Genomic DNA, 18277 nt, shown 5'->3' with positions numbered 1-18277 from the left:
TAATGTTTTATGTCTAAAAGAGGCGGAATTGTATTTATTTTGTTTTTGTTTGTTTTAAGAACACTGGCTCTTATTTTTTTAATGTCGCGGAGGCGTCGGGGATATTTCTTTTGTTTAACATTTGCACATTTAAATAAACATAAAAGTGAGTTTCTCACTTCTGTTATTCTGTATCGACCTGCATTAATGTTCACGTGTTCTGTTAACGGTTGTTTTATGGTCAGGCTTCTGTGAGGAGAGCAGTTAGGGGCGGGGTGGAGAGCAGAGGGCTTTTTGAGTGCGTGTCTGTGTGGGCGCGTGCGTGTGGGTGAGAAAGGCTGCATGTTAGGGAGAGGAAGAGCAGCACGTTGTTGAGCGGTTTGTTGTTTTTGGTTGTTTTGGCGTGGTCCCGGCCCACAGTGACCCTTCCTGTAACCGCAATAAAGCTGTTAAGATTGTATACGCTTCGCTCGTCATTCCGACCTGTCCGGGTGGACGTTACAATACGTCATACAGTTTTTTTGACGGGTATAAATGTTAACGATTAATCGATAATTGATCGTTAACGTCTCACGATGATCGATTAAAGAGATTTCTTAAAATGCCCATCCCTACTTGCAACGAAATAAAATTAAAGCTTCTATAAAGCTGCAGTGGATCAGTCCAACAACAGGCCCACAATATGTTGACTCACCTAATGAGACGGCTGGTGTTGCATGGCGGCAACCAGATGATTGATGTCTGGCACAATGGATGAAAGTTTCAGTCGAAGATCTGGCTCAACATTCAGTTGGTTTCTGTACTTAGTTTTTAATCCCACGAGTGCAGAAAATCCAGTCTCACAGAGGTACGTCGTTTGGAAAGGCATCAGGAATCTCACAGCTCTGTTAGCCAGATCAGGGTACTCAGAAGCAACATGAAGCCAGAAGTTTGTCAGGTGCTTCTGTAAGAAGATCAGCTTCAGCGCGGTGTCACAAGAGAGATCCAGGAGACTGTCTTGCTCTTTTGCACTCAAAGCAGCGAGAGCCTCATCACTGTGGCTGGCGAATGGGTTTTCTATCCAGTTGTACTGCACATCTGGGATGGGGAAGTATGCGCGCAGCTGGGTCCTCAAACCTTGCAGGTGCTCTCTGACAGCGTTGCTCACGGTGATGGGAAGTGGACTCTGTTCCGTTGTCAGAAAATCAGCCATATTTTCAAACGAGTCATAGTTTGACTGCTCGACACGCTTAGCCCACAGCGCCAGCTTTCTTATGGTTGCTTCAACTTTATTCTGGACATTGAATATGTTCACTGTTATCCCTTGAAGACCGAGGTTGAGTCCATTTAAGTGGCTGAAAATATCAGCCAGGTAACCCAACTTAGCCAACCACTCAAAATCCCTGAAGCGGTGTGCGAGTTCAAACGTTGTGTCGAGAAAAAACACATGCACTTCATCACGCAACTCAAACAGTCGCGTCAGGACTTTGCCTCGGGAGAGCCACCGCACTTCAGTGTGTAACAGTAGCTGGTGATGATCACTGCATCTCTCCACATAACACCGCAAATAAACGTGTTTGCAGTGGACGGCTCTTGATGAAGTTGACAGCTTTGACCGCCTCATCTAAAACCGTCTTCAGATCCGGGGGCATTTTCTTTGTAGCAAGTGCTTCACGGTGTATGCTGCAGTGGACAGATGTTGCCCGCGGAGCCACCGCTTTCACACGTCGGACAACCCCGCTGTGCTGTCCCAGCATTGCACGGGCTCCGTCAGTGCTCAATCCAACACATTTGGACCAGTCAATCCCATTGGAAACAATAAAAGTGTTCACAGTGTGAAAAATGGCCTCAGCAGTTGAACGGGTAGACAGAGGTTTACAAAATAAAAACTCCTCTTTTATCTCGCCACCATTTTCGTATCGCACATAAGCAAGCAGGTTTGCCAGACTTGCGACGTCGGTTGACTCATCCAGTTGGAGCACGTAAAAGCGGCTCTCTTTTACGCTTTGGATCAGCTGCTCCAACACATTATCTGCCATTTCATCAATCCTTCGTTTGACCGTATTATCCGACAATGAAACGAGGTTGATAGGCTGCACTGCCTTCTCTCCCAACATCACCTGAACGATCTGTTTTGCAGCGGGAAGAATTAAATCCTCGCCGATGGTGTGTGGTTTTCCAGCTTTGGCAATGAGTTGGGAGACCCGAAAAGACGCTTCCACAGCATTTGTGTTCTCACAGCCCATATGCTCAATTACCTTCTTTTTGCTCTGATACTCCCTGAGCTTGTTCTGAAAAAAATCCCGCGGCTTGGTCGCATATTGTCCATGTTTTGTCTCGAGGTGACGGCGCAGTTTACATGGCTTCAAGGCTTCGTTTGACAAAGTCTCAAAGCACACGACACACAGCGGTAACGGCTCAGCTTCTGTGCCTGTCCAAAAAAATCCCAGCGCTAAGTACTTAGCACTGTACTTTCTTCGAACTCTTCTTTTTTGTTTGACGGCCAGGAGATCACCGGTCGATTCACTGACAGGCTCTGGTCTCTCTTTCCTTTTAATACTCCCTGTTGCTAGCCAGCTATCCATTTTAATACTCTGCTCTACTCTAACTTAATTACAGTTTACACAATCAGCATCAATCAAGTGCAGAGCTGTCCCGCCGGTCCCGCAGCAAAGTAGTCCGGCCGATTACAACAAATGTTCCTATCTCTCTGCTCGTCACATATCTAATATTTTAAGGAAAAATGCAATGATGAAAAGAATAATTACATTTTTTATATCATTTTAAATATTATTCTGTATATTTTTATCTGATTTCCCCCCCACAAAAATCATACTATTTTGGAAAAGATTTGGCGGCCCACTTGCAATACCTTCGCGGCCCACCAGGGGGCCGCGGCCCACAGGTTGGGAACCACTGCACTAGGGAATAGCTGTTTCAAAACTGACTCGTTTTTAACAAAGGAGAAACTTAGTTTCCTCAAAAATATCTTTAAAATAGGAATTTACACTATGGTTAAACAACACAACACATAACCGCCAAAACACATTTGCAAAGAAGAATATTCACAATGTTATGGTGTTTCCGCTATTTGGGTAATAATTCTGTACTACCACCAGAGTGCGCTATTTTAAATTCCAGCTTAATCCACTAGGGAATAGCTGTTTCAAAACTGACTCGTTTTTAACAAAGGAGAAACTTAGTTTCCTCAAAAATATCTTTAAAATAGGAATTTACACTATGGTTAAACAACACAGCACATAACCGCCAAAACACATTTGCAAAGAAGAATATTCACAAAACCGCCAATACACATTTACCAGCAGAAGTACTTCCAATAGTTCTAACTCTAACAAGAAGTATGATGTTCTTTAGAAGATGGAATGCCTAGCCTCAGTGTGTTAAAGCAAACAGAGTACTTCAATTAGCATTTCATGAAATGGTGACTGCCGTGTGGCTCACCGTGAACATGAGGTCAAGACAAAATGGCAACTGGTTTTCCAACCTTTGACCTGAAGAACAAAGGGATTTGAGAAAACACCTGGAGTTGAAATTGGTGAGTTGATATTTTGTCTAGTAAATTCAACACACAACACTGTAGTTTAAAATAACATTTCCATTTAGTTTACAATGATAAATGGGCCTCATACCCTTACGTCATAGCCCTCTACCCATGTACGTAAATGTTTTGACTTTAAGAGTCTGTATGGTCATCTCTTCTGTTTAAACACGCTATTTATGGGACAAATAGGACGCTAAGCAAACACAATTAGAAGAATATCGTCTATCTAACGCACGAATGTCGCACTTCCTGCCGTAATCCACAACGCAATGTCTTGAAAAACTGAATAGTGTAACCACTGAGAGCTTCAAACTACTCAGGCCTTTTCCTTGAAATAGGACTTTTTTAAAACAGCCTCACGCTGTTGTTACACAAAACACTCACTCCAATAACCTTAGCTTCAAACTTTGGCTGTGTCTTTGCCTCAAGCAGTCCCGACTGCTTAATGGCCTAAAACCATTCACGTAAAACGTAAAACGCCACAAAAGACACATATAGTGATTGGCCTCTAGCCGACATGTACTAACAGACAAACGAATAGCATGCAGGGTTAAATAGAAAAAAAGAAATTGAACTCACCCTGCCTGTAACAAAGCAACGCCACGTGGTATGCTACCAATATTTATCAATTTAGGCTTGTTTTAACTTAAATTGCACAGCTATTTTCAGGATCCGCTGGCCGCCGTCAAACACACAGAACTAACATTGTCCTACATTAACTATTGAAGAATTCGATATAACAGGTTTCTCCATACCTAGTTGATTTGAGCTCTCTGTGTGCTGAACGGATGCCAGCGAGTCCAGCAAGCAGCCTGCTGTAGTCTCTCCCGGTGTTGCGAGATCCTGGGCTAGCTCGCCAATTGTTAAATATGTTCTTTATTCTCGCGTCCAGGAGAGAAGCTTTAAAATGAGACTAAATGGAGTCTCTGAAAAGATTCAAATGGGATACTTTAATTAAAAAAGGCGCGGTAGTGTTACAGACAGAATATTGTTCCGGCAGAAAACAGCTGTGATCTGGTTCTCCTGAGCAAGAAGAAGACAGCGGATCTCTCCTCCGGCGCTGCTATATATATCCTCTGCTGGCTCCTCCCCGCCAGCCGGCTCACCTCGTCTCCAATGTCCGTTATTGCATTTAAACAGAGGATAGGTTCTTTTCACATTCAATATATGCTTAACACGCCGTTTCTCCTCATATTCTCTTTCATCACTTTTCATTTAACACATTCTAAACGCTGTAATCAATACTCTAAACAATACTTCTCGGCTCGTTTGGTTACCGGTCATTCCGGATGTTGTCACATGCTACTCTCGTCTGTAAACAATAATGTATTCAAATAAACTGTACTTTCATTTAATATTCAACATGGTAGTATCTCGACATCTATCGTTGTAGTGTTAAATCAGTAGGTTTCGGTTTTCACCACACCAAGTCATTTCGCTCCTCAATTCACCTCTTTAGGAAATCGTATATTAGCCACATGCTACATGCTAACCGTAGATGAAGGATTTTCAGAATAAAAGCTTAACTGCTTGTGCACAAGAATTTCTGGTTTTTCAGTATAAAAGAGCGTTTGAACTGACGGTATGTTTAAGCTACATTATACCATCAAAACATTGATTTTAATTTCTAACAACCCCAAGCCTGTTTTTCAGGTCTCAGGCTTGAAAATGACATTTCTAGAACAAATGGCCATAACTACACTTCTAAAAGGGGAAAATTAATAATCTTTTTCCTCACAGTAATGATAAACCTGTGAATTAGATGTAGAAGAGTCAGAATCAATATAGATGTTTTTTATTTTAAAGAAAATTCAGATTGAACATAGCAAAAAACCAGTAGCGTGGCGTGGGGAAAAAATTAGGGGAAGCCAATAATACGTCCTTTCTTTTGGGGTGGGGGGGGGGGGTGTGGTGGTCAATTTAATAACGTAACCAGATGAGTGATTACAGCGCCCAGTATGATTTTACACACATTTGTATCATACAGATGCAGGACCTACACACGCCTGTTATCTGACCGACAGGTCCGCACGCACTCTCCAGCCGAAACTCTAATAAGCATTCATTCAAAAACTAAATCAGGAGACCTTTAACGTTTTACGTCCGGTTCGCTCCTTTGTTCCTCGCTGTACACAGCTCCAGTTTGGGCATTGGCCTGTCATCAGATTGTATTTGTTGTTGCTGCTGCAGCGGAAGTTTAGTCCAATTATTTTTGATTAAATACTCCAAATCTCCACCCTCCATAATTGCACTTGCTTCAGTTGCTTGCTACTTTCTAACGGCGGTGAGAGTGCTGCAGTGACGCTATCTATCTTTTATCGATTAGATTTATGATTAGAAAATTATAAAAGTAGGGTAGACATGTGGATATTATCCGACTGAACAAAACGTGTATTTATCCAACAGGTTCGTTTTCCACTGACCTTTTTTCGAGCTATTTTCCAAAATCCTATGGAGAAATCCCATTGCTATTTTGTCGAGGGAAACCGTGCGCTGCTTACTTCCGCTTTTTGGGACGCGTCACTGCACCACTAAGTTGATGCGATTTGATTGGATTGTGAGGCAAGGGAAGCCAGCCGCCTCTGGCTTCCCTTGGCATGGCCCTGACCAATCACAGGTTGGCAGGGGCATGACGTGAGCCTCATCTGATTGGTCAATCCCTCCATTTTTTTTCACCAAGAGAAGCAAATTTCGGCTGGCCTCCTCTCGCAACAGAGATTGCAATCTACTGTTTCACCATAACATCTAGAGGGGCGCTGTTTCACTCTTTGTAAAATACTCAATGAGAATGGGGGAGAGACGGGCCGGCAGGAACAAACAACAAAGAATTTCCGAAACTAAACGAAGTGTTTTTATTTATTTATTAAAATTATAACTACAATCCGAAAAAACAGCGGAAGCCTGGGTTCCCTTGGCCTCCAGGAGAAAACGCCACTGCAAAAAACTGTAAATTATAGTGTCTGTCCAAAAATTATTCTTTACTTATAGTGAATACTACTCTTGGATGATGGGATGGTAGACTAAAAGCTTTAGGAATCCAAAGTACAACCTATAATAAGTACCCTGTATCAAGATTGATGCAAAAAAAGTGACATTTGACCTCTTTAGAGAGGTTTAGCAAAAAAAATATCATAGAGTGATAATGTATGTACCAAGCGATTTTGTGTCGTCTCACGATGCGAATCGATGGGTTGAATGTGCAGAAAAGTTAAATAATAAGGTTTTATGAGTGAGTTTCTGTGCAGTAATCTATTAGCATTTTTTCGCCCGTTGCTAATTCAGAGGCTTTCAGTTAGCATTGCGGGTTTAAAAAAAAAAAAAAAGATCAGTTAGCTGAGTTTCTTCCCGTTACATGGACATAAAACATAGTTTATTACATCTTAAGAAGCCCTCAGACACTTTTGCTTGCAGATGTTGTGATTTCGCCCGCTTCGGCGGGTCCGTGGGGTTTAAGAGGTTTGGTACTTATAATATTTTGTCACAGCAGCATGAAGACAAGTATTGCATATGAAGACAATAACAACTCAGGAGGGATCCAGTCTCGATTGAGGCCCATCAGCTCTGATCTGCGGCCATTTCCCCCCAGAAACTGTATTTAAGTCTTATCCTGGTCACTGACCTGCCAGTGTGCAACTCGATTTTGACAGGATAACAACTGGTGACCTCTATAATTGTGTGAGTAACATTCTGTTTTTAGACTTCTCTGTTTCAGTGTGTGTAGTCTGTATAAATGCTCTGTAGTTGATCTGATTGAAATTGTGATTTTAAATCTCAAAACCGCTACAGTATCTGTCAGGCAGAAACTTGGGACAAGTCATTTGAAAGAAACCATAAAACTGAACTAACTGACTGCTAGGGTTAACTTTGATTTAAACATTTGTAGAATACTAAGAGCTTTATTGAGTAGGTGTAACTGTATTAAGGGTTAAACTCATAACTTTATAACTTAGGGTTTAATGTAATTGTAAAACCATTGCGCCACTGAAAAGACAATAACAACTCAGGAGGGAGCCAGTCTCGATTGAGGCCCATCAGCTCTGATCTGCGGCCATTTCCCCCCAGAAACTGTATTTAAATCTCATCCTGGTCACTGTCCTGCCAGTGTGCAACTCGATTTTGACAGGACAACAACTGGTGACTTCTAGAATTGTGTGAGTAAACATTCTGTTTTTAGACTTCTCTGTTTCAGTGTGTGTACTCTGATATTCTACCGTTTATCTCCCATTTAATCAACACTTCTCTAACTTCTGGTCACTTTCCAAACACTCTCAAGGATGCAAGATTAAACCCTCTCCTAAAGAAACCCACTCTCAACCCGTCTGATGTTATAAACTACAGGCCTGTCTCTCTCCTCCCGTTCCTGTTTAAAACACTTGAACGCGCTGTCTTTCAACAACTCTCCTGTTATCTCCATCAGAACAACCTTCTGGATCCGCACCAGTCTGGTTTCAAGGGAGGTCACTCAACAGAAACTGCCCTCCTTGCTGTCTCTGAGGAACTGCACACTGCTAAAGCAGTGACCCTTGTCAATTAACTACAGGGGTCCCTCAGGGCTCTGTTCTTGGTACCCTCCTCTTCTCCCTGTACACAAACTCGCTTGGATCTGTCATTAGCCCACATGGTTTTTGTTTCCACTGCTACGCTGACGACTATTAATTCTATCCTTTCCCCGCTCAGAAACCCAGGTCGTCGCACGCATCTCTGCTTGCCTAGCAGACATCTCTCGGTGGATGTCTGCTCATCACCTCAAGCTCAACCTTGACAAGACTGAACTACTTTTCCTTCCGGGAAAAGATTGTCCCACTCTTGACCTAACAATCAACATCGGCACCTCTGTTCTTTCCCCGACTCAGACTGCAAGGAATCTGGGTGTCATCCTAGATAACAAACTGTCCTTCACTGCAAACATTGCTGCTACAACCCGCTGCTGCAGATACACGCTTTACAACATCAGGAGGATACGTCCCCAGCTGACCCAGAAATCAGCGGAGGTTCTGGTCCAGGCTCTCGTCATCTCAAGCCTAGACTACTGCAACTCCCTCCTGGCTGGTCTACCTGCATGTGCCATCCGACCTCTGCAGCTCATCCAGAATGCAGCGGCTCGTCAGGTCTTCAACCTTCCAAAATTCTCCCACACCACGCCGCTCCTCCGCTCCCTTCACTGGCTTCCGGTAACTGCTAGAATCCACTTCAAGACACTGGTACTTGCGTACCATGCTGCGAATGGATCTGGCCATTCCTACATCCAGGACATGGTTAAACCGTGCACACCAGCACGTGCACTCTGCTCTGCATCAGCCAAACAGCTCGCTGCACCCGCACTGCGAGGGGGACCCAAGTTCCCGTCAGCAAAAACACGTGGGTTTGGTATCCTGGCTCCAAAATGGTGGAATGAGCTCCCCATTGAAATCAGGACAGCAGAAAGCTTACACATCTTCCGGCGACGACTGAAAACTCATCTCTTTAGACTCCACTTCGAGCGATTGAATTACTAACAAAGCACTTATATACTAATAAAGGGCTGGCTTTTCTAAAACCAGTTGAGTAGCACTTGAAATGTTTGGCTCTATGAAACCTGTTGTACTTATATGATTCTGTTTTCTTCAAGGTTGTATCTTCCTGGTCGAATGCACTTATTGTAAGTCGCTTTGGATAAAAGCGTCAGCTAAATGCAATGTAATTTAATTTAGCTCTATGAAACCTGATGTACTTATATGATTCTGTTTTCTTCAAGTTTGTATTTTGTTGTTCGAACGCACTTATTGTAAGTCACTTTGGATAAAAGCGTTAGCTAAATGCAATGTAATGTAATGAATGAAAAGTTAAATAAATTAAACAAAACAAATATACATATCAATAGTGAACTATGTATAGCGTATCTCTTATGAATACATTATTAATATACTGTCACAGTCTGCTCCATCTTTCACCAGAAGTTTTCCATTCACCTGTCTCACCTGTTAACCACACCCACATTTTTGCTCACTCTCTTTCTCTTCTGCACCCATTAGCTTCACTGCCAGTATTTAAACCCTCACCAGACACACACCCGTTGCCAGATCGTACTTTGCCTTAGGCTAGTCTTTCACACGTTTGTCATCAGATTGCCTACCCGGTTCCGACCCTGCCTGTCCCTGATCCTGCCTGTCCTTGGACTATCCTGCCTTGCCTGCTGTCTGACCCTGCCTGTATCTACGCTGACTGCCTCGCCTGCTCCCTGACCCTCTGCCCGGCCCTGACTCACCTTCTGCCCGCTGTCCTCTGGTTCGTTTGCCTGTACATCATCCGGTATCCCTCTGCTCTGGTATTATTACCAATAAAGTACATTACCAATACTCCGTGGTTTCTCGAGTGCTGCATTTGGGTCCTTCATAAGATTGTGACATATACAATACAATATTAAAGGTGGGTTAGGTAAGTTTGAGAAACCGGCTCGAGATACACTTTTTGTTATATTCCATGGAATGCTCTTAACATCCCGATAGCAATGAATATCTTAAAACCTGTTTTTTTAAGAACCTATTAATGTGTTATACCAGATTAACGGAAATAATCTCAGCTAACTGACGATATAAACCATTTTTACCAAAACAAAACACAAGTCTCATAAGAAGCATCTAAATGACCCCTTAGCGAAAAAGGCTAAAGGACATTGGCACAGAACTCAAGATAAAAGTACCCTTATTACTTATCGTAGCTGCACATACAAGATATCCGATTAAACCTGAGGTTACACAGATTATTTAGGTATATAGTATCATCACTGAGTGATCCGAATTTGCGACAGGGGAAGCAAAGACAGACATCACAACACGTACCTTTACGTAGCTTCTAGGGAGATCGTCTCACCGTAGCTGTTAATCTGATCAAAAGATGTTTTCAATGGCATTAAAACGAGAAAAAACGCGACTGAATCGGTTAATCCATAGGTTGATAAAGTTCCTGGGCAATAATTGGAATTATTTATAATCCATAATTCCATTTTTATGTAAAAATCGCAGAGCAAAAGTTAGCTGCTAATGGTAGCCACCAGAGTGGCTACTGCTTCCGATCTTGGCTATGCGGCAGTATAATACACACACATGACCAAATAAGGACTATGTGGGAGTTCCCCTCGATTCCATTGGCTCTGACGGTTAGAAAGAGATGTCACATTTCAAAATCCAGCAGGGGGAGCCAGAGATATGAAAAATCCACCCAAATGGCCCCAGAAGAGGTTTTGTTTTGCTAAATCTGTCTAAAAAGGTCAAATATTACTTGTTTTGCATCAATCTTGATACAGGGTACTTATTATATGTTGTACTTTGGATTCCTAAAGCTTTTAGTCTACTAACCCATCATCCAAGGTTAGTTTTCACTATAAGTACAACATATGTTTTGGACGGACACTATCATTTACAGTTTTTTACCATGTTCAATCTGAATTTTCTTTAAAATAAAAAACATCTATATTGAATCTGACTTTTCTACATCCAACTGACAGGTTTATCATTACTTTGAGAATAAAGATTATTCATTTAACCCTTTTAGAAGGGAAGATATGGTCATTTGTTCTGGGAATGTCATTTTCGAGTCTGAAACCTGAAAAACAGGCTCGGGGTTTAACAGGTTAAGTGCTTTGACAAAGAATCCAAAATCCATCTCTGGAAGCCCTACTGTAAAAAGCACGACCAATCATTTTAACCGGCCCGGCTAAAATAACTAGATAGCCTACCTGCCTGTCAGCCTTGTCATCTGTGCACAAACTTATCTCGTGCCCTCATTGTCGCGTTCGTGTCAGTCTATGGTTCGTGTGTGTTGGAGGAGGGGCTCTATTTTCAAATTCTAGCGCACTCGAGCTGGTTTCTCCAAAATGACCTACCCCACCTTTAATATACAGATTAACGAATATAATTGAAGCCAGTGTACTTTGATAGGCCAGCCCACGACTGAGACATTTTTAACAATGTAAACTATTTACATTATAAGTTAGAAAGTAATTAATAACAGTTTGGAATAGCAGTCTATGAATTGTCCATGTTTTAAAAAAAATGGAGTACTTTCATAGACTGCGTTATGTATATAAAAACGTCCACACCATGTGTTCCCCCCTGCAGTTTGCGGCGGAATAGATCAGTCCGGGAGTGACGTCACCATCGGGGCAGCCAGAGAAGCTTGTTGTTTGTTGTTTTGCTCGAAAGTGTTGCGAGCTAAGCTCTGCCCGTCTCTACGTTGAATTCAAAACCTGCAATCCAGTCGACAGCTTTAAAGAAAGATATTTAGAAAGATATTGTATCGTGGTTATTATCATTTTCATCTGCATCGAGCGAAAAAGAGCCCGGAAACATGAAATGGATGTTCAAAGAGGATCACTCCTTGGGTAAGGGAGGAGGAGGCTGCTGTTTTTAAAGATAACAAATATCTGTTATATTTCCGTTACACTTTCTGAAGAGGAATCCTATATTTGGGTGATAGAGGAAGTACTTAGGCTTTATTGATTAGTACATATTTTCAAATACTTCGGGCAGCACAAACTGGCCTGTCCTTTAGGCTTTTGTTTATACAGGAGGCTCTGGTTTGCAAGCTAGCTCTACCGACACATAACAGCAGCTAATATGATTGACAGCTGATGTAAACGGCATTTATATCGTCTTTACTTTAAATACGATATGTTGGGTCCCTGTATATGAACAAATCATCTTGTCTTTGTTCTTATTTCAACTCTGATGACGACCTGGTTTCAGGTTGGCGATACATGTTGACACGAAGGAGATCTGCTAAAACCTCCGTTATGTATTGAGTTTCAGTAAGCAGTTGGATAATACAAACTGGGATGTGTGGTGTAATATACTAGCTTATCATTTTATTTCCTCTACTTTTCACTTGGTATTACATTAGGCCCGCCCGGCGTCTGCAGGACAGAACAAAAGTTGTTTTGGTAGGCCTGAGGGCTGGTTTAGCCCATATTAAAATAATGTCAACTAGCACGAATTATAACAACACGTATGAGACAGGGAGAGCAGCAACCCTTTGCATTTAGGAATATGACACCAAAACCTAACGGGCATTTGAAGCACTCTACATTCACAGTCTTAATCGACTTCCTGTCGACAGGCCAGCTGATTGTAACTACTAGTGTTTATCAGGCTTTACAAATAGTGTCCATGTTATTTAGAATGAGTTTTACGTGTGGTTATTAGAAGTGTAGCCGCTTCAAAGGTTCAAAATATAAAACTAATGAGAATACTGCAGTTGGCAACCACAGTGTTATTGTTGGTGTCAGTGCCTTCATTACCCATAACCCCCTATGATTACTGGGAAAATTAGTTAGTTTGTATCCAGTTTCAAATACACTATTTATATAAAGCATTTGTTTTCACTCTTGAATAATCAGTTGATCTTTTTCCTATTTATTGATTAGCAGTAAAGAAACAACACAAAGTTAAGCAAATAGTTTTTCACAAATGTGGCATTAGTCTGGCTATATATCTTTAAAACATAATACAAGAAAAATAAATCATAAAAAGCAAGAACTACAAAAATGAAGACATGTAAATACAATAGAAAAATGTAAAAACATATATACATTTTCAGTTTTCGTATTTCTGTTTTTGTATTTTTCTTAGTTTTTTTGTTGTTTTTATTCTCTGTCAAAGTGTCTTTGTGTTTCTAGAAAAGCGCTATACAAGACTCGTGTATTATTATTATTATTATTATTATTAATTATAATAATGCTTCAAAGTTTTTCTCAAAGAAGGCTTCTTTAAATGCCATTAAAGGAAATTGTATTCGAGCAACAATCCAAAAATAAAACCATCCAGTATATCTTCATTTACTTATTTAGTCAATGAAAAAAAAAGCTAAAAATGAGTTTTGTCCTTTTTTGTAGTATTTAATGGCGCAAAGAGCTTAAGTGGTGATGTTTTATTGATGATGCACATTCACATTTTAAGTGACTGGATTTACGGATGTTGTCTCCTAATCCACAGCAGCTGCTTGTGAACCTTTCACATTAGCGGTTAAGTATTGATCTTTGTCCATCACTGTCTTGCCTCTTGTCTCTCTACAGGAGTTTGTTGTCATGTCAAACATTCCTATCATTAACTCAAATATTCCTTTTTGTCCACCAGAACATCGATCTATAGAGTCAGCCAAAATCCGAAACAAGTACCCTGACCGGGTCCCGGTGAGTGAGACTTCAGAGATGTTGCAGCTGATTTAGCCTGCTTAGTGATCCATTAATGGTCTATAATCAATGCTTCGGTTTGCTGTGTCAGGTGATTGTGGAGAAAGTGTCTGGATCACAGATAGTGGACATCGACAAGAGGAAGTACCTGGTCCCCTCTGATATCACAGTGGCTCAGTTCATGTGGATCATCAGGAAACGCATCCAGCTGCCCTCAGAGAAGGCCATCTTCCTGTTTGTGGACAAGACAGTGCCGCAGTCCAGGTGAGGGCCAAGACACCGGGGAGGGGAGGGGAGGGGGTTTAATCAATTTAAAAGATTCCCAGTTCCTAGGCCGAGTAGCCTGAAAATGCCGCAGAGTCTGATTCAGATTTAAAAAAACTTTTGCAGTTTTGACGGTCAGTTTGTGCCCTCTAATGTCCACAACAAGAATTAAAAGACTTAAATTAGACTGTGTCACTCCATTAGTTCTAACCTGTTCATATGTTTGTATAGATAGATAGAAATCCTTCCTAAACACAAAGTTGTGAACCTGCAAACAGACAGCGGGAGGTAGACATAAAATTAATTGAAATCAATTTTTGTTAATTGATAAATAATTGTATTCGCTTTATTTGGCAAAAATGTACTTCTCCCAAAGGAAGTTCAAACTGAATATGTTTAGGTTTTTGACATGTAGTTTTTTGTGCTTGATTTGTGAAAAATATGTTATAGTTTGCTATAATTTCTGAGAAAAGGGTCAATCAGTTGTCAATACATTTGAGAGCTTTAACCAGAAAATATTCAGAATTTTTGACTGAAAAAACACTTAAATAAGTAATCGATTTGCCAAAGAAAGTTGCATTTGTTTTCTTTTGATATATGAATCGACTTGTATAAAGCTCTTTAAGGTGCCACTTTCAAAGCTGGGCTGAGGTCATTTGTTCGGTAATCTTCTGGTGTCACAAAAATGCCTTTTATCTAAAACGATTTGAGATAAAACTAGCGTCAAATCACGTGTACAGTTTTTATCAAAAGGATCCCTGTCAGACTGGATAAATTGACTCTGTCCTTTTTTAATTTCCCCTGTGGCTTGGTATCTCAATAATTTCCTTCTCATGGTTGAGTAAAAATGTGTCAGGGCTTCTTTTTATATTCAAGAAAATAACATTTGTTGAAAATAAATTAGTCGAGGCGCTGGCTGGAGTAAGAATATGAAGGGCAGGTTGAGGGATTTTTTTGTTGTACCTTTTTATGAATACACACCTGTAAAATATTAACTGGAGAACAACTTGGGAAAAACTTTATTTTCTGCAGAACACCACAAGTTAATGTTTGATTTGGACCGGACATTAAGGCTGATTTAACACCGAAACAGTCCTAACAACATCCAGAATGAGCTTTAGTTAGACCCATCTACACATTTGTTTCTCGCTGCCATCCTGAAGGTTCGGTAGAGTAATGACTGTGTGGGAATAATCCTGAATCAAGTTATAGTTTTACACTAAACTATCTAAATGCGTGTCAGTCTTTCCAGATAGATGCAAATAAGACCAAATATGTCAATATTAGGATTTTTTTAATATTATAAGGAGTCCTGGCTTTGAATATTTCATTGCTCACTTAAAATGTATGTATTTCAGTAGCTTCTAGGAAGAGGTGGAATGAGATGAGTCCTTGAATGCACCTGAATTTCGTTGTCTATTTGTACAATGACAGTAAAGTATCCTATCTTATCTTAGATGGTACGAAATATACAACCCACTCGCTGTTAGTTTGGAAAGAGGGTATCTATTAGTATTATTGAAAAATTTATGGTATGGGTTTCTTGGAACAACATTTTATTTTCGTTGGTTGCAATGAGCGGTTCATTTGAGTAAGTTCTCGTTCAAGATAGACTTTGTTTGCCCTGAATAAAGCTTAATGGTAATTTAGCAAAAATAAACTGATTCAGCTACTGTTAATTTGGTTTGTAAGCTGTAAGACAATTGGTTCCCACTGAAGACATCATTTATAAACGGTCCTCTCCTTGGTTTAGCATCACAATGGGGCAGCTGTACGAGAAAGAGAAGGACGAGGACGGCTTTTTATACGTGGCTTACAGTGGGGAGAACACCTTTGGCTTTTAAAAAACAAGAAAACCACGATCTGGACCGGCCTCACCTGCTCGACACCCCCCACCCCCACATCTAATCACAGCCTTCTCGGCCCCTGGAGGAACGGCGGGGAAACCCCATTGAGATTGAGAGACATGAACGTATCAGAAAGACGGACGACTGCTTTACCTGACGGGATAAACATATATGAGCGCACTGGTGTGTTTGTTCTGGCCCATGTTGCACCAGTTCTTTAAAGAGTCATAGATTCAGTTGTGTATAGTGTGTTACATTTTAATTATTTGTGTTATCTTGTTGTGATTTGAGTGTTTGTAGGAGGAACTTTGATTTTTTTTCACATTTTAAATAATACGCGTGAATGAATTTTGCTTTAGTTATGCTTCCTCTTTAAAAGTCAATATTTAAAAATATATTTTAATTTAAATATTTGAAATTAAATTAGGATGACCTAAACAATAAAATATTAAAATGGAACCTGGTTGATGTTTTTATTGTTTTATTTGAGCACTTTAATAATGTACATGACATTAAGTAAGTGCTGAGATTGAGTGTATACAGTAAGACAGCAGCTCATTTGTCTTGAAGCTTAATAATATATCATTATGTCTGTATACTTTTGTCGACAACTAGATACATGCATATACACTATATATATATATATATATATATATATATATATATATATATATTGTAAATACTAAATATATACAAAATGTAAAGTTTACAAACAAAACAGTTTTCAAACCATTTATTTTGTATTCCTTCAATTTTCTCTCATTCTGCAGACACCAGTGAGAAAAGTGCACCAAGATCCACCAAGCTAATATAAATGCATTCTAACTTCACTTAATGCTCCTTTATGAAGGTGATCGTTTTCCCTTAGTATTGAATAATTTTGGAGGATGTTGTTGGTTCTGTTGTTTGTTCTACGGATGGGGGTTTCTGTTATTTTGTCCACCCCATTGATTTAATTGTTGTTCCAGCATTCAAGCAAAAGTACAAAGCTGTAGAAGCTATTTAAAGTAAAAGAAAACCGCTTTGCTCTAAAATTTCAACTACTTTATTCAGCTAGTCCAGTGGTTCCCAACCAAGGGGGGGGGGGGGGGGGGGCGTCACATGACTAATGGAAAAGCACGGAAGAAGCTGTGGTGAAATCTATTTTGGGACTTTTCTCTAATCTCTTATTTGTTGATTGGAGTTTGTGGTCCTGTTGAAGTGCTATAATACTGCCAGGTGTTTCTATTATTTTCTCTACCACATTTCATTTTGTCTAAATAACAGGAATAGCACTTCCCTCCCAGGTACCAGATTGCCAAAATCAGATTAATTCCAGTGGTTTAATATTTGCATGTTGAATATCACATAAACAGGGGTCCATGTACTTTTGGTCATAAATCTCCACTAGGTGATGCTAATGAGTCGCAAGCATGTGTCTAATGACGAAAGATACATTTGGTTTCTTTCTGAAATCACAAAAATCTGAAATACTCTAGTTATTAAATGTCATTCTTACATCCTTCCTGCTGTAACAATGCATCTGAATGATACAAAGCATGTTGTTGTGGAGACCTTATAAGGGGGTACTAAAAAATATGTATAAAACTACGCAAATATGTCAAGCTTCATATGACATATTTGAAGCTTGGCTCAATCTGCTTTGAGCCATTTCATCTAACAGGTTTGAAAATGAAAAAGTTTACAATATACTCAACACACCATTATAGTTATGTTGTCATCCAAGTTCCCTCCAATGCCAGAGCCTGGATGAAAAACTCACTGTGAGACACTTGGTGGTTGAAAGTACAATTACTTAAATATTGAATGTAAAATCAGGTATCGGTTTCATTTTTCTGCTATTTCATATTTTCTACTTCTTCTTAGAGAAAGAATATTGTAATGTACTTTACTACGTTTATCTGATAACTTCTGTTGCTTTTTCTAAGATATATTAATGATATGATCAGCAAATTAAATTAAGATGTAATATTAAAGACACTTTATTCACCGTTCAAGAGGGAATTCATAAGATACCCAAAAGTACAGTTTTTTGTATCATTTTAATCAGCTGCAACATTACATTGATGAACACATTAATGCATCAATGATTATAGTCAAATAATAAAATATGACATACATGTATATATATTATGTAACTGTAATATTATTCTATAATTGACCATTCTACATATTGAGACCTTTTACATTTGTAACTACATGTTTCGATGGTAATACTTTTCTGAGAACTTGTTACACCCCTGGATACACACATTATACTTTTACTCTGAGGCGGAAGATGTCTATACAGTATACTGTTTTTTTCTTTTATACAGTATTCGCTCATACTGTATTGGAAGACTTCTTTTACCACTATTAAATCTTATCTAATTATTATGGCACATTTTATTATTGATATCTCTCGTCACCTTTATTACATCGCTCTATGAACAGTGTATACATCCTTGCAGTGGTGGAAAGCACTTAAGTATATTTACTCAT

The 18277-nt window shown here is 39.8% G+C and overlaps 2 protein-coding genes across 2 annotated transcripts; one reads left to right on the top strand and one right to left on the bottom strand.

Moving 5' to 3' along the window:
• Positions 1-673: 673 nt before the first annotated feature.
• On the bottom strand, positions 674-2204 carry LOC307029579 (zinc finger BED domain-containing protein 5-like; the record flags this gene model as incomplete). The annotated part of the gene is made up of 2 exons (XM_079665660.1): positions 674-1361; positions 1540-2204. The coding sequence occupies 2 exons, from the start codon at positions 2202-2204 to the stop codon at positions 674-676; spliced, it is 1353 nt and encodes a 450-aa protein (XP_079521786.1).
• Positions 2205-11627: 9423 nt separating this feature from the next.
• Positions 11628-16255, top strand: LOC307030489 (gamma-aminobutyric acid receptor-associated protein-like 2). Its single transcript, XM_079666955.1, has 4 exons — positions 11628-11879; positions 13630-13685; positions 13777-13949; positions 15703-16255. Exons 1-4 carry the CDS (start codon positions 11846-11848, stop codon positions 15791-15793), a joined length of 354 nt encoding a protein of 117 aa, XP_079523081.1. The 5' UTR covers positions 11628-11845; the 3' UTR covers positions 15794-16255.
• The last annotated feature ends 2022 nt before the right edge of the window (positions 16256-18277 follow it).

Source organism: Notothenia rossii, assembly GCF_949606895.1.
Source record: "Notothenia rossii genome assembly, chromosome: 2".
NCBI classification, from domain to species: domain Eukaryota; kingdom Metazoa; phylum Chordata; class Actinopteri; order Perciformes; family Nototheniidae; genus Notothenia; species Notothenia rossii.
The sequence above is the reverse complement of the archived record's forward strand: the minus strand, read 5'-3'. Positions and strand labels throughout refer to the sequence as shown.